The 14,190-nt window shown below is 45.3% G+C and overlaps 1 protein-coding gene across 1 annotated transcript in view; it reads left to right on the plus strand.

Annotated features, from left to right (window-relative positions):
• Nucleotides 1–14,190, plus strand: part of LOC144693625 (glypican-1-like) — a 180,900-nt gene that overhangs the window by 124,133 nt on the left and 42,577 nt on the right. The window contains exon 3 of the mRNA XM_078563456.1: nt 5,802–6,193. Within this exon, the coding sequence (XP_078419582.1) occupies nt 5,802–6,193 (392 nt within the window). The remainder of the gene's footprint in view (nt 1–5,801; nt 6,194–14,190) is intronic.

The following is a 14,190-nucleotide window of genomic DNA, read 5'->3' on the forward strand; positions in this document are numbered from 1 at the left end:
ACTGTTTCCTTAGGCAGCTTGTTCCATTGTGGGATTGTCCTTGGGAACAAAGATTCAACAGAGCCGAAGAGATGTTGATGTTGGAGCCTTTTTGAATCATCTTCAGTTGAAATCTATCACACTGGCAGTCTGACCCATCGGTGATCTTGCAGGAGCCCGACTTGAAGCTCCCAAGTATTTTTCTTGAGTCCTCTCCAGCACTGATGAGTCACAGTAAAGGTCCCATTCACCCAGCAAAAATCTTTAATCCAGATTGTGCTCATCCAATGCAGTTGAAATTAACTACATCTCTGTTCCATTTTCATTAGTCGGTACTTCTGCCGATTGACTCAAAATGTGAACAGTTCAGTGCCTCTGTTGTATATAGGCCGCACTTACAGTAAATGTCACACTTTTTGTAATAGTTTCCTGTGTGCGTTGCTGTTGCATACTCTATCTTTGAGACTGCCTAGTTCCTTCTGTAAGGTGGTTGGGACAGTGACACTCTGACTGCAATGTTACCCATCTGGAATCGCTAAAACTGGGCCTGTGGCCTGATGGTGTTTGCTCCCTTACCCTGCCACCACCTGTCTTGGCTGCTGACCACTCGACATTCACTGCACTCCACAACCCTCTGTTCCTATGTCCAACCCCTGCTTTGCGACTAGTCCCTGATCCCTGCTTAAGGCCATGAACCCTGCACCCCTCCACGCGCACCACAGCAACAAGAGTCATGGGCTGGATTCCTTCTTGCTCCTCCACAGTATTTTCTTTGGAAGGCATATTTATGCACATAAATGGGACTTCAGCCAAACCTCTGTCAAGGTTATTGGCTGGAGTGGTCTCTTCATGTTTCCAAACACTGTCAGGAACCTTATAAAACACTTCTAAAGTCAGTCGTTCGGATCAGCTTCACTTGATGTTTACTTAGCAGCAATTTGACAAAGCCTCATCTTCACAGCAGATTAATATTTTGCGCACCAAATGGTTTACAGCCACTGAGTATGTAAAATAGCTCCAGCTAGAGTGGGGCTTGAACCTTCGACCTTCTGACCCCGACTCTAGAAGCGAAAGCCCACCAGGCCTAGCCAAGTTGTCAGCAATCCTTCACACCTTCAGAAAATGGCCCTAATCCCCATTCATGCCTATGTTACCCCGAGATTCACCTATTCCAATGCATTCCTGGCTGGCCTCCCACATTCTACCCTCTGTAAACTTGAGGTCATCCAAACTCCTGTTGCCTGTGCCTCAATTTGCAGTAAGTACCGTTCCCTTATCACCCCTGTGCTTACTGACTTACATTGGGCCCTGGTCAAGCAACATCTTAGCTTTAAAATTCTCATCCTTGATTTCAAATCTCTCTGTGATCTCACCCCTCCCTTTATCTGTAACCTCCTCCAGCCCCACAACTGAGATGCATGCACCCCTCTAATTCTGGCCTCTTGTGCATCCCCAGTTTTAATTGCTCCACCATTAGTGGCCGTATCTTCAATTGCCAAGGCCCCAATCTCTGGAATTCCCTCCCTACACCCTCTCCACCTCTTTACCTCACTTTCCTCCTTTAAGACACTTCCTAAAACCTAGCTCTTTGACCAAGCTTAAAGCCAAGTGACCTAATATTTCTTTACGTGGCTCAGTATCATACTTTGTTTTACAATAGCCCTATGAAGTGTCTTGAATGTTTTATTACATTAAAGGCACTATATAAATATAAGCTGTTGTTGAATAATGTCCACCAAAGTCACGGCGAGTGTAAATGCATCTTCAGTTCTGTAAATGCCAAGTCAGAGAGCAGGGTTGCAATACTGTCACCAAGTGAAGATTGTTCATAATGAAATGGACCATGGGATGGGAATTTTAACGTGGAGGATTTCCTGGGACTGGAGCTAAAGTAGGCCAGCAAGCACAGGAGGATAACTGGTTAATGGGATTTGGTGTGAGTTAGGAATCGGACAGCAGATTTCTGTAACTGTGAGTATATTGTGACAGCCTCACTGTAAATAACAACCAGAGGAGGTCTCCCCCATCCACAGGAAGGGCAAGGATACACACCAAAGCATTGACCCTTCAGAAAATATAGGAGCATTCTGAGTGTCCTGAAGATAAGAGCTCAACATCCTTACAAATTGAATTTAAACCCAGTGCAGCAGCTTTTAATGAGATGCCATTATCTTTTACAACTGCAGTCTTGTGTTCCTTGATTGAATGCGTGTTAAAATGCTGCAAACTTTTAAAGAGAACTCAGTAAAATGGTACGATGTGCAAGAAATTAAATTATCATTTCTTCCAGCTTGATTCTGTTAAGGCCAGGGTGAAGCACTATCCCCATGTGAAAGAACACAGTGAAAGTTCCAACTGATTACTTCAGCAACTGATTGAATGGTTGCACATTCTGAGAAAGCTCTTTGCTCTAACCTTTCATGACACAGGACCAGCCTTGATCGCTTTCACGCTCTGTCTGTGGAGTACTTCGGCTGAGAGGGCATTCTTCAGTTGTGGCTCTCAACCCAAAGTGTTGACTCGGCGAGCTCCCTATCACTGAAACAGAGTCTAGCAAGTCTTCCTGAAAAGGAAAGGGGTCAGTCAATTGACAATTAAAAGGCACAGGGAGTGAATAGAAGAGCAGAGTTAGCCCTGTGGCTCATTGAGAAGCATTACTGGGGCAGGTTTAATGGGCTGAATGGCCTGTTTCCTGTATGAGACCATTCTGTGGTTCTCTGTGGGCTTTAAAGCAAAGCCTTTCACTGCCCCCACTTAACAGGCATGCACACACACGGTAAAAATCGTGGCTGATAATTTCTTTCCCTCCTGACCCTGTTTCCCCAGACCAACTACAGTAATCCCTTCCATTGGCTGGAATTAGCCAACTCACACCAGACCAAGGTATTCTCAATGGGGATTTAGCTGGTCAAAATCCTTCAACATTATGCTGGGTGGTCCGTTGTCTATCTGAGCCAATAGGGTTGCCAGTTCCTTTCGAGGTCTAAGAGAATAATTGGCACATTATAACCTTTCAAACATAAACGTGATCACTTGGTGATTATTACGCAAATGTACAGCTGAACCCAATGATCAATGGAAGAAGGTGTATCCGCCGATTAGATTTCAAACATGTCTTACAAGGTGCAGAATTTCCGAAATCTTTGATGGTCTAGAGTTGTGATGTTCAGTGTCTCATTCCCTGGCAATCTAGATTGCAATGAACTGGCCATTGATGGCGCTTTCTCTACCTGTTTCTTTTCAAGGACTTTGAAACTGTGGAATTCATCACCTCCCTCAGCCTTCCCTTCCTGCTACAACGCAAGGACTTTCCAAATCCAAACTTGGTCCTTCTCATCACTATTTCCAGTTTGGCCTCATTTTCTCTTCCTGCTCTAGATAGTTGGAGTGTGGGTTTTAGTCATTCACCCAGGTTTATCATCCAAGGGCACTGATATTCTCACTGAAGAGTACCGGCATTCTGTACCCCAAAATATTAATTCCAAAATCCTTTTCCTCATATACAGCTCCATCCCTGGCCTCACCTTCATACCGCTGTGACCTCCTCCACCATTATGCTTTGTCTGGAGACATTTGTTCCTCTCACTCTATCAGCTTTGCAGCAACCTCCGCCCCTGTTCCGACATGGAAGGGGGTGTTTTCAGCCCTACTCTCCGCAACGCTCCCTAAATCCCTCCACCTTACTTCATCTCTCTCAGCCTTTGAAACGACCTATTTGACATCTCTCTGGTCACCTTTCAAAAGAGAATCGGGTATACTCTTATCAGGGAAAAAAAATGCAGGTCTTCGGGGAAAGCAGGGAAGTGGGATTAATTGGCTAGTTCCACCAGAGACCCGATGGGCTGAATGACTTTCCTTCTATGGTGTGTGATTCTATGACTCTCTCCCATTTACAAAAACAGCAGCTTGCATTTATATAGCACCTTAAATGTCCTGAGATGCTCTGCAGGAGCAATTATCAAACATAAAGAAGCTGAAGGCTTGTGCAAAAAAAGTTAGGTTTTAAATTGCATCTTAAAGAAGAGGGAAGTACTCTCAAGTGCTCAGTAAAGTGCCTTGTGGCATTTATTTCACATTAAATGAACTACCTGACTAAGTGCCTTGTTGCTGTTGTGTCTAGTTGCACCTGGTTTGCTAACACTGTAAAGATGTTGTCACCGAGCCTGAGCTGGCTTCAGTGCAATCCTGGCACAATGCTGCTCTGTGTATCTCCCGTTTGAACCAGCAGGTGTTTGGCCACAATATGGACTTTATCTCTTGGGGTATTTGTAATGATCCCTTATGTCTGGTCCGTCCAGCATCTGGAGAACAGGGATCCGGACTCGGGAGGATACAATCTTGGTTGACATGTGTTTCAGGAATGGACACATGGCTGCTGAACGCAACAGTTTGGGGCAAAGCTTCTTTTAAGCCTTTTATTTTTAGATTGACGGGTCAGATCATGGTAGGAACCTACCAAAATATAGGGAATAGCAGGGACTCCGTTTTTTTCTTCCGATGTGATCATGGCAATTGTTGACTGAATTCGTTATTGTAAAACCTGCTGAATAATTCTCTCCTTCGCATGGGCTTTTATGAACTGTGAACTTAATCACAGCCAACACTTCACTTGAGCGGTAACTCTCTGTGTCTGGCCCCAGACAAAAAGGCCTGGATTTTTAACTATGGCCGGTATTTTCCAGCCCTGCCGTGGGGGATGTGGCGAGCCAGCCAACAGCCCATTGACTTTCGGCGGGACCAGGAGATTCCGGCGGCGGGCAAGGCCGGAAAATCCCGGCCTATGGGTCTGCTTTAGGGTGGGCGAGTAGCACTGAGTGAGTTAGAGCCTGGGCTGTTTGACCTCCCAGGCCGCAATTGAATCCTGTAAGTGGCAGGATTGGATGAAGGGCTGGGATCTCCCCCACAGTCGAGGGGTTGATGGATATGGGCGAGATTGTACCAGGCGAGGCTGAGCTTTGCTTGATCCTCTTCACTGCTGGGTTGGGCCTGGCTGTAAACTCACCCCTCGGGCTGCTGAGTTAAAATTGCACCTGGGTCCCAATGCCACCACTGTTTGTTAGAAAGGAGCCTCCCAGTTTTGGGAGGGAAGCTCGTGAAGACAGCTGAAAATCCAAACCTGTCAGCCCTCAGGCAGTCAAGTAGCTTGGGAGATTTTAACTACCTGTCTTTTGTCAGGGTTCTAGGGTTAAAATTAGCCCCTGAATTTCAGCAGACTGTTCCTCAATGGAGGGCATCGCAGAACTGCATGCTATTCTCACCGACACCTGCACACCAGCTGGGTGGGTCATTGGGGTTAAGGGATGTAAAGCACTGAGACCACTTGTGGTGCCTATGGCACTGGCTTAACATAGGTAAGGAATCAAGCTTGGGAATTCCAGATCTCACTGTGATATCACGCGATGAGCCACTGAGTTGACAGGGTAATTGTTTATCCTTGTACTTCAAGAGATGAAGATCGAATGGTTTAATGCAATGCCTTTAGGTCAAGGAAGGGCAGGCTGTGGAAGGGAAGGAGGGCTGACATCCTGGGAAAGAATGGTTAAAGATGTTTCATGGTGTCAACACCGGAAGAGGAGAAATGTTGTAGGACAGTGCATGAGCTTGGACAGTACAGGAGGAAGGTATGGAGGAGTGTCATCATGACAGATTGTAAGAGGGGAGAGGCATCACCCAGAATTTTCCTTGTACCTTTTCTAAGTGAAGGAGGTATTAAAGATTCTGCCCAGATAGGGCTGAGGGTGATGGTACTGGGGAATTGGTGCGCTTGGGCTTTCATGTGTCTCGGGTATCCTGGATGACCACCTGGTTTTTCTCATCCACAGGCTATTTCCAAGGTCTGCTGGACCAATCGGAAAAGAACCTTCACAGGAAGCTTACACACATGTCTGGACTCCTTTGCTTTGAGAATAACAAAATCTTTAAGGACCTGTTCAGCGAGCTCCGCCATTACTACAAAGGCACCAACATCAACCTGGAGGAGGTGCTGAATGAGTTCTGGTCGAGGCTGATGGAGTGCCAATTCAAGCATCAGAACCCACACTACCAGATCAGCGATGAGTACCTGGAGTGTATGGTTAAGCACGCAGAGCAACTGAGGCCCTTTGGTGAGGTACCTCGGTTCTTCAAGATAAGGCTAACTCGGGTGTTCATTGCCGCTCGCTCCTTCGTGCGGAGTCTCAGCCTTGGCACAGACGTGGTAAAGAAAGTCTCTCAGGTAAGTGCACAGGTCTTTCCTTAATTTAATCTCAACTCTTTTTGATATTTTCCATTGGGGGACAAATATTGGCTAGGACGCTAGGGAGAACTCCACTGCTCTTCTTTGAAATAGTGGCATAGGAGCTTTTATATCCACCTGAGAGGGGACCTCTGACAGGGCAGCACTCCCTCCATACTGCAGTGGAGCATGTTTAAGTCTCAGGAGTGGGACTTGAACCTGCCATCTCTTGATTCAGAGACAAGAGTGCTACCCACTGAGCCACATATCATGTGAATGGTGCTCAGTGTTAACATTTGTTGTTAATCCAAAAAGATACCTGAAGCTCAAGGCTATGACTCACTGCCATCATTTGACAGAATATTACTCATTGGCCTCTATACATAGGAATTCCATAGCTCCAGTGCCTGTTTGGTTTGGAAGTGCAGTTTGTTAACTTTCACTACAGACCATGGGTGTGTTGAATCGTAGGAATGTTTTATTCAAGATTCCACACAGCTTCTGTTTGATGCAAGTGCAGATTGAAGCTAACAATGCCAACAGCTGAGCATGTAGAGAAAAGCAGCTGGGGCAGGCAGCCTCTGCCACAATAATCACAGCACCAGTGAAATAAATAAGTTTCTTTCTATAATTCATCCACTGTTGTCTCTCCTGAAGGTCTTGATACTTGGTGGGCTACAGTTTTGTTCATGGGTGGGGATGGAGTGTCGGTGATCCTCTGATAGTTCAGTGTAGGTGGGTAGGAGTTTCACTCAAATCTCAGTTATATAAAAAGCAGACTGCGCCTTTTGAGCAGAAGGTCAAATGGCTCACACCAGAATAGTCAGCCTGCTCCACTATTTTGTTAGTTCATGCCATTCTGCCTTTTGAATCCTGATTTCCTTCCCTTTCTCTATATCCATTATCATCACCCATTCTCTACTCAAGAACATGCATACACTCACATGTAGACACTCGTGCATACATGCAGCTTTCATATACGTGTGTACACACATGCATACATCTTCACACACGAACGCACTCAGGTGCAAACTACAAGTGCAAAATGCCACGTACTAACAGAAGAATTGAAGTTTGTTCAGTGCTTTTCAATGTATTCAGTGTGGCACTGGGGTGGGGGCTGTAACATTTTCTGATATCTGGCATTAACTCAGTGTGCGTTATGTTAATCTCTGAATCATAATGCCGAATTTTACAAGACCCTGCATGGTGGGCTGTGGGAGGGGGAGATGTTAAAGTAAAAGGGAAAGCATTATAAGAGAAGCAGTCCCATTACCGGGGCATTTTCTTAGTGCCGACAACTGATGCATAGTGGCTGCCCGCTCCGAGGAGGCATGCAGCCGATTTGCGACAGGGCCAGTGGCATTTTGCTGATGGCAGGGTTGCCCCTGCTATGCAGGGAGACTGCCAGCTAAATGGAGGCAGCCTTCCTGTGACAGTATGGGGACTATTGGAGCCGGAGACTTGAAGACCCAAAGAGGGGGGCCGCAAGTAGGGAAGGCAGCCCCTGGAGCCTTTCCGGCTGAGCCACAGCCACGTGAATTTACATTTTGTTAAAAATTCCTCTGTCCCAGCTCACGAGACTTCCTCCCTGCCTCAGCAGCACCCACCTCTCTGAGTGGCACTGCTGAGGCTCCAGAACTGCTAGCCTCTGATTGGACCGGCAGCATCAGGAGACCACATCCTTAGGTGACTGATCCAGAGATGTCCAATTAGGAGACCCCGCTGTGGTAAAATTGGAGAGGTGGCCCTCCTGCCAGAAAGTGTGGGCTTGGGACCGACTTTTTTTGCCCAATGTTGGGGCCTTGCTGCCCGTGGTAAAATTCAGGCCAATGTGGCACAGAATTGCTCTTGGGAGAAAAGCTACTTGCCATGGTCTAGCACTCCTTATAACCTAGGATTAAGATCTAAACTGTACCAGGCCCCAAATACAGTTTGAATCTGCTTGTAGTGATCATGCAGCTACAAGGATCAAATGGCGTTACCAAAAAACATTTAGATTTCCCATCAGTTTATCTTGGATTCCTCCAAGACAAGATCTTGTGTCATGTTTGTTCCCTGTTAATGTTTTGCGAGTTTGCACAGCACATTGGGGAACTAAACTGTTCATCAGGGTCCCTACACAGTCCCTAAAAATTCCCTTTCTGTGATCCAGAATCACTGCTATTAACAGCACTGATTGAATGTGTAGCCATTGATAAAATGCAATTAAGGGGTTAATAGAATATTTGCTTTTGGCATTTCTGCTGACTGGCATTTCATACAGATGAACAGTGCAATGCTCTACTCACAGTGCAGCAATGTGGTTAACTGCTGTCCCACATGTCATTGTGAGATTGTCGCTGTTGGAGTTATTGATCATTGTGTTGTTAAACATGTGGGGGCCTGTTAACCTGATCGAATGGATTCTACTATTTCATTACATGCTTGCTGAAGGTAAAGACATAGAATTTTCTTAACAATGCCCGAGGATGATGATGAAGTGTTTTTCCTTCTCTTTGCATTGTTTGTTCACGGAGAGGTAGTGACTAAAACTTGGGGTGCATTTTCGATCAATTGACTTGCTCATAATGCAACTACATCATTATTTCTCTTTCAAATAATCTGCTCAGAAATAAAGAGGCAATAATGGACACTTCATACCCCTTTAGCAAAAGCACTCGGGTTCCCTTTGAGAGGCATAGATTTGAAAATTAGAGAAGTTAAACTTTTATGGACCTTTGGATAGACCACACTTGGATTAGTGTGAATGGTTCGGGTCTCCATATTATAAAAGGATATAGAGGTACCGGAGAAGGCACAAAACAGTTTACCAGAACTGGTAAGTTATAACTATCAGGAAAGATGAACAGGCTGGGGCTTTTTTCCTCTAGGAAAGGGAAGAATGAAGGGTGACCCAATAGAGGTCTTTAAAATTATGAAATGCTAGATAAAGTAGATGTAAAGTAGATGTTTCAACTTGTGAGTATGACCAGAACCAGGGCATAGCCAGAGGAAGAATAATTAACAGGGGAAGCCAACTTCAATAGGGTAAGAATGGATCTGGGCCAGATAAATTGGAATCAAAGGTTGGCAGGTGAAACAGTAGCTGAACAATGGGGCTACCTTTGGAGAAGAGATGTTCCAGGCACTGTCGAAAGTGAAAGGTAAGGCAAACAAATCCAGAGCTTCCTCGATGACAAAAGAGATAGAGATTAAGATGAAGGTGAAAAAGTGTGCTTATGACAGATAATACAGCCAGAAACCAGGCTGAATATAGAAGGTTCAGAAGGGAAGCGAAAAGCAAATAAGAGAAGCTAAGAGAGAGTATTAAAAGAGACTGGCAGCTAACATGAAAGGGAATCCCAAAGTCTTCTATAAGCATATAAATAGTAAAAGGTTGGTAAAAGGAGGAGTAGAGCCAATTAGGAACCAAAAAGGGGATTTATGCATGAAGGCAAGCAGCATGGTTGAGGTATTCAATGAATACTTTGCATCTGTCTTTACCAAGGCAGAAGGTTCTGCCCAGGTCATGGTGAAAGAGGAGGAAATTCAGAAACTTAAATGGTTTAAAATCGATAAGGAGGAGGCATTGGATGGGCTGGCTGTACTTAAATTTGATAAGACACCAGGACCGAATGAGACGCATCTAAGGATACTGAGGGATGTGAGATTGGAGATTGCAGAGGTACTGGCCATAATTTTCCAGTCTTCCTTATGCTCAGGGGTGGTGCCAGAGGACTGGAGAATTGCAAACCTTACACCACTGTTCAATAAAGGGTGTAAAGATAAGCCCAACAACTAAAAGCTGGTCAATTCAACTTCGATGGTAGGGAAGCTTCTAGAAACAATAATTCAGGGAAAAATTAGTAGTTACATGGAGAAATATGGGTTGATCAGGAAGAGCCAGCATGGATTTCTTAAGGGGGAAAATTGTGTTTAACTAACTTGCTGGAATTTTTCGAAGAGGTAGCAAAGAGGGTTGATGAGGGTAATGCGGTTGATATGGTGTACACTAAGTTCCAAAAGGCATTCAATACAATGCCACACAACAAACTTGTGTGAAAAGTTATAGCTCATGGAATAAAAGGGACAGTAGCAATGTTGATACAGAATTGGCTGAGAGACAGGATACAGAAGGCAATGGTTAACGGATATTTCTCGGGCTGGGGGAAGGTTTGTAGTGGGGTTCCCCAGGGGTAGGTATTGGGAGCCTTGCTCTTCCTGATATATGTTAATGATCTAGATCTTGGTGTGTAGGGGATAATTTCAAAGTTTGTGGATGATACGAAACTTGGAAGTATTGTAAACTGTGAGGGGGACAGTATAGAACTTCAAAAGGACATAGACAAGTTGGTGGAATGGGCAGATAGGTGGCAGATGAAGTTCAATGTGGAGAAATGTGAGGTGATTTATTTTGGTAGGAAGAACATGGAGAGACAATATAAAATAAGGGGTACAACTCTAAAGGGGGTGCAGGAGCAGAGGGACCTGGGTGTATATGTGCATAAGTCATTAAATGTGGCAGGACAGGTACAATCAATAAAGCATACAGTATCCTAGGCTTTACTAATAGTGACATAGAGTACAAGAGAAAGGAGGGTATGCTGAACTTGTATAGGACACTAGTTACATCTCAGCTGGATTATTGTGTACAGTTCTGGGCACCACACTTTATAGGAAGGATGTGAATGCATTGGAGACAGTGCAGAAGAGATTTACAAGAATGGTTCTAGGGATGAGAAACTTCAATAATGAAGATAGATTGGAGAAGTTAGGACTGTTCTCCTTGGAGAGGAGAAGGCTAAGAGGAGATTTGATAGAGGTATTCAAGATCATAAAGGGACTGGACCGAGTAGATAGGGAAAACCTATTCCCATTGGGGAGGCAATGACATAGTGGTATCATCGCTGGGCTAGTAATTCAGGAACCCAGGGTAATGCTCTGAGGACCTGGGTTTGAATCCTGCCATGGCAGATGGTGGAATTTGAATTCAGTAAAAATCTGGAATTAAAAGTCTAACGATGACCATGAAACCATTGTTGTAAAAAGAACAGAAGCATATCCTGATAAGATTAGATAAAGTAAGATGGGTGGAGGCTCCTGTGAAGCATAATCACTGGCATAGACCAGTTGGGCTGAATGGCCTGTTTCAGTGGTGCAAATACAATGTACACACTATGGATCACTGTGTAGTTATCAGGAGCACAATCCCCGGCTAATTTTTCCTCCTGAACTGAGGGACGCTAACTGGTGAGAGCACAAGCAAAAGACCAAATCTGAAGTTCTGCCCAGACTGTATGCCTGAGGTACTCAGGGGAGCCTATTTGCAGGTATTGGAAATTAGCTACATGAAATGGTGGGTAAGTTCACAAATCCCGCACTCCCAACAGTGAGTTACACTTGAAAGTGTGTGAGGGTCAAAGGTAGGGCTAATGCACCACGCCCTACATCTAGCTCTCTGCTGGGAGGCCAGTGCTTTGTGGACTTAGCCTCGTGCTCATGTTATATACTTTTTTCCTTAAAGGACACAGTTCATTTTCTCACTGCATCTGGGTACTGAGTTTTTTTTTAAAAAAAAAGCTTTGGCTGGATTCTGGCTTGTAATTCCACAGATCATGAGAAAGAGCTGAAGGATCTGATCACACCTGTGGAGTGTTAGCAGATCAGCTTTCAGAGGATAAATAGATGTAACCTGACCAAGGAAAGTGGGGAATCTCACACCACCAGCTGCAGGGTCCAAATGGAGAAGCAAACAAGTCTCCACAGTCTCAGTCAGGAACGTGAAGCCTTTTTAATCCCAATTTCCTCCCATCTCTCTGTATCCATAAAAGGCCATCCTTCAGAAGGACGGTATCTATGTCCCTTCTAAACACCACAGTTGATCATGCTTTTCGAACTTTCTAAGAAAGGCAATTCCATACTCTCATAATCTTTTGTGTGAAAATATTTTGCCCAGATTCACTTTTAACTGGCTTCATTCCAGTTCTGAAGGAAGGTCTTGTGGTGCACGGGTAGCACCCCTGCATCTGAGCTGGAAGTTCTGGGTTCGAGTCTCTCTCTGGCATTTGATGGCCACGGAAGGTGCGGTCATAACATGGCCAAACAGGTTGATTATCAACCTGCAAATCCTTCCAAGGTGCCTATAGTAGGTGGTAAGAGCAGGAGAGTCTCCTGGTCAGCCAGAACCTGCAAAAGGCAACAAAAAATTACTGCAATACCTTGCCAAACATAACCATGGACCAACACATGGAAGTCCATGGTCACTGACTTCCTCTTAGGGCATGGCACCTCGAGAGAGAGAGTTCCAATTCAAAGATTTCACCGAATTGTACAGCACAAGGGCTGGCCATTTGGCCCACTAGGTCAGTGCTGGGTCTTTGAAAGAGCAATATAATTATTCTGGTTCCTATGCTTTTTCCACATAAACCTGTGGATTAAATTCTATATTGAAAGCTGGTATTGAGTCCCCTCACGGCGTTGTTTCAGAGAGTGCATTCCAGGTTGTAACAAATCATTTTGTGAAACAATTTCTCCTCTTTTGCCCCTCTGGTACTTTTGCCAATTACCCTCAGTCTGTGCCCTTTGCTAACTGACCAGCCTACGAGTGAAATAGTTTCTCATTCTCTATCAAAACCCCTCAAGATTCTGAACTCCTCCATGAAACCTCTCCTTAACTTTCTCTTCAGTAAGAAGAATAATCTCAGTCTAGTCTCTCCACATGAGGAATGGAATGTAATTCCCCCCACCCCCTCCACAAAGAGGTGAGTTCCTAGGCATGGGGGCGCTGTTTGATTGGGTGGGAGGATGTGTCTGCTGCCTTCCTGTTTCCCCCCAATTAAGTCATCGACTGGAAAACTTGTGGGCGATTAATACCCACTTAAGGGCCTCATCACGCCACCATTGGTATTCGACCAGCGGTGGCCGAGGGACTCACCATGCAGGGAGACCGACAAGCAAATCCTGTTGGGTTTGCTTGCAGCCTTGATTCAAAGTCCATCATTCAAAGGCACTTAGTTCCTGATCAAAGAACCTGGCATCATAAGGGGGGGATGCCTGCTGAGAGCTGCCCCTCAGCCCTTTCCTTGGACCTCTCCCCGCTCACTGGCGAGCTCCTCCCCGTAACCCCCACTTAACTCGGGGTGGGGGAATGGGAACCCCGTTGAAGGCCCAAGTGAATTAATGGCAGCACCCACAACTGCTGGAGGCATCACCGCTAACGGAGAGCTGCTGGCCAATGTGATTGTCCTGCGATCTCGGGGTAGAATTTCCACCCGGCTGGGAGAAGTCCTGGAATTAAATGTCTCCTGGGGAGCCAGGAGCCCCAGTGGCAGGGTTCCCACTGCCATCTAAGGCCTCAATTCCCTTGGGGCTCATGGAGATTGGGGCGGCGTGAATGCTGCCTGTTTTGGTGGTGGATGTCGGGGCCCCCCACCATTCTCATTAAATTCCGCCCGAAGTCTCTCCTCTCTGGTATCGTTCTAGTAAATCTCCTCTGCACCCTCTCCAAGGCCCCTTATTCAGGAACCCAAAGCAAAGGGAAGAGTCAACCCTGTCAATTCCCCATTGTTATTTTAAACACCCTCAATCAAATCACCTGACTCAGCAGGCTTGAATGTCTATTAGTCTCACCAATCCCAGGATTCAGAGTTAGAATTAAGATTGCTGTTTTACCATTTCCCACAACCTGTCCCATCCCAAGTACTCAGTTGAGGCAAAATTCATTGGTTGCTTATAGCCAATAGACAGAGGTGATGTTATCTTATTAAATCTTGATTATATTCATACTTGGCGTCTAAGGGTAAAACATCCATGACGTCGAGCTGGCATTTTCCACTTTTATTGAAAGATCTTTAGCCCCACTGGCCTCTGCTAATCTTAATCCACACAAGCCGCCTCCAACCTTGTCGCACCTACCCTATCAGCATCTCCTACTATCCCTTTCTTCCTCACGTACTTATCTAGCTTACTCTTAAATACATCCAAGCTATTTATCTTCATGTGGCAGCGAGTTTGAC

The sequence above is a fragment of the Cetorhinus maximus genome, chromosome 19 (assembly GCF_964194155.1).
Source record: "Cetorhinus maximus chromosome 19, sCetMax3.hap1.1, whole genome shotgun sequence".
Taxonomy (NCBI): domain Eukaryota; kingdom Metazoa; phylum Chordata; class Chondrichthyes; order Lamniformes; family Cetorhinidae; genus Cetorhinus; species Cetorhinus maximus.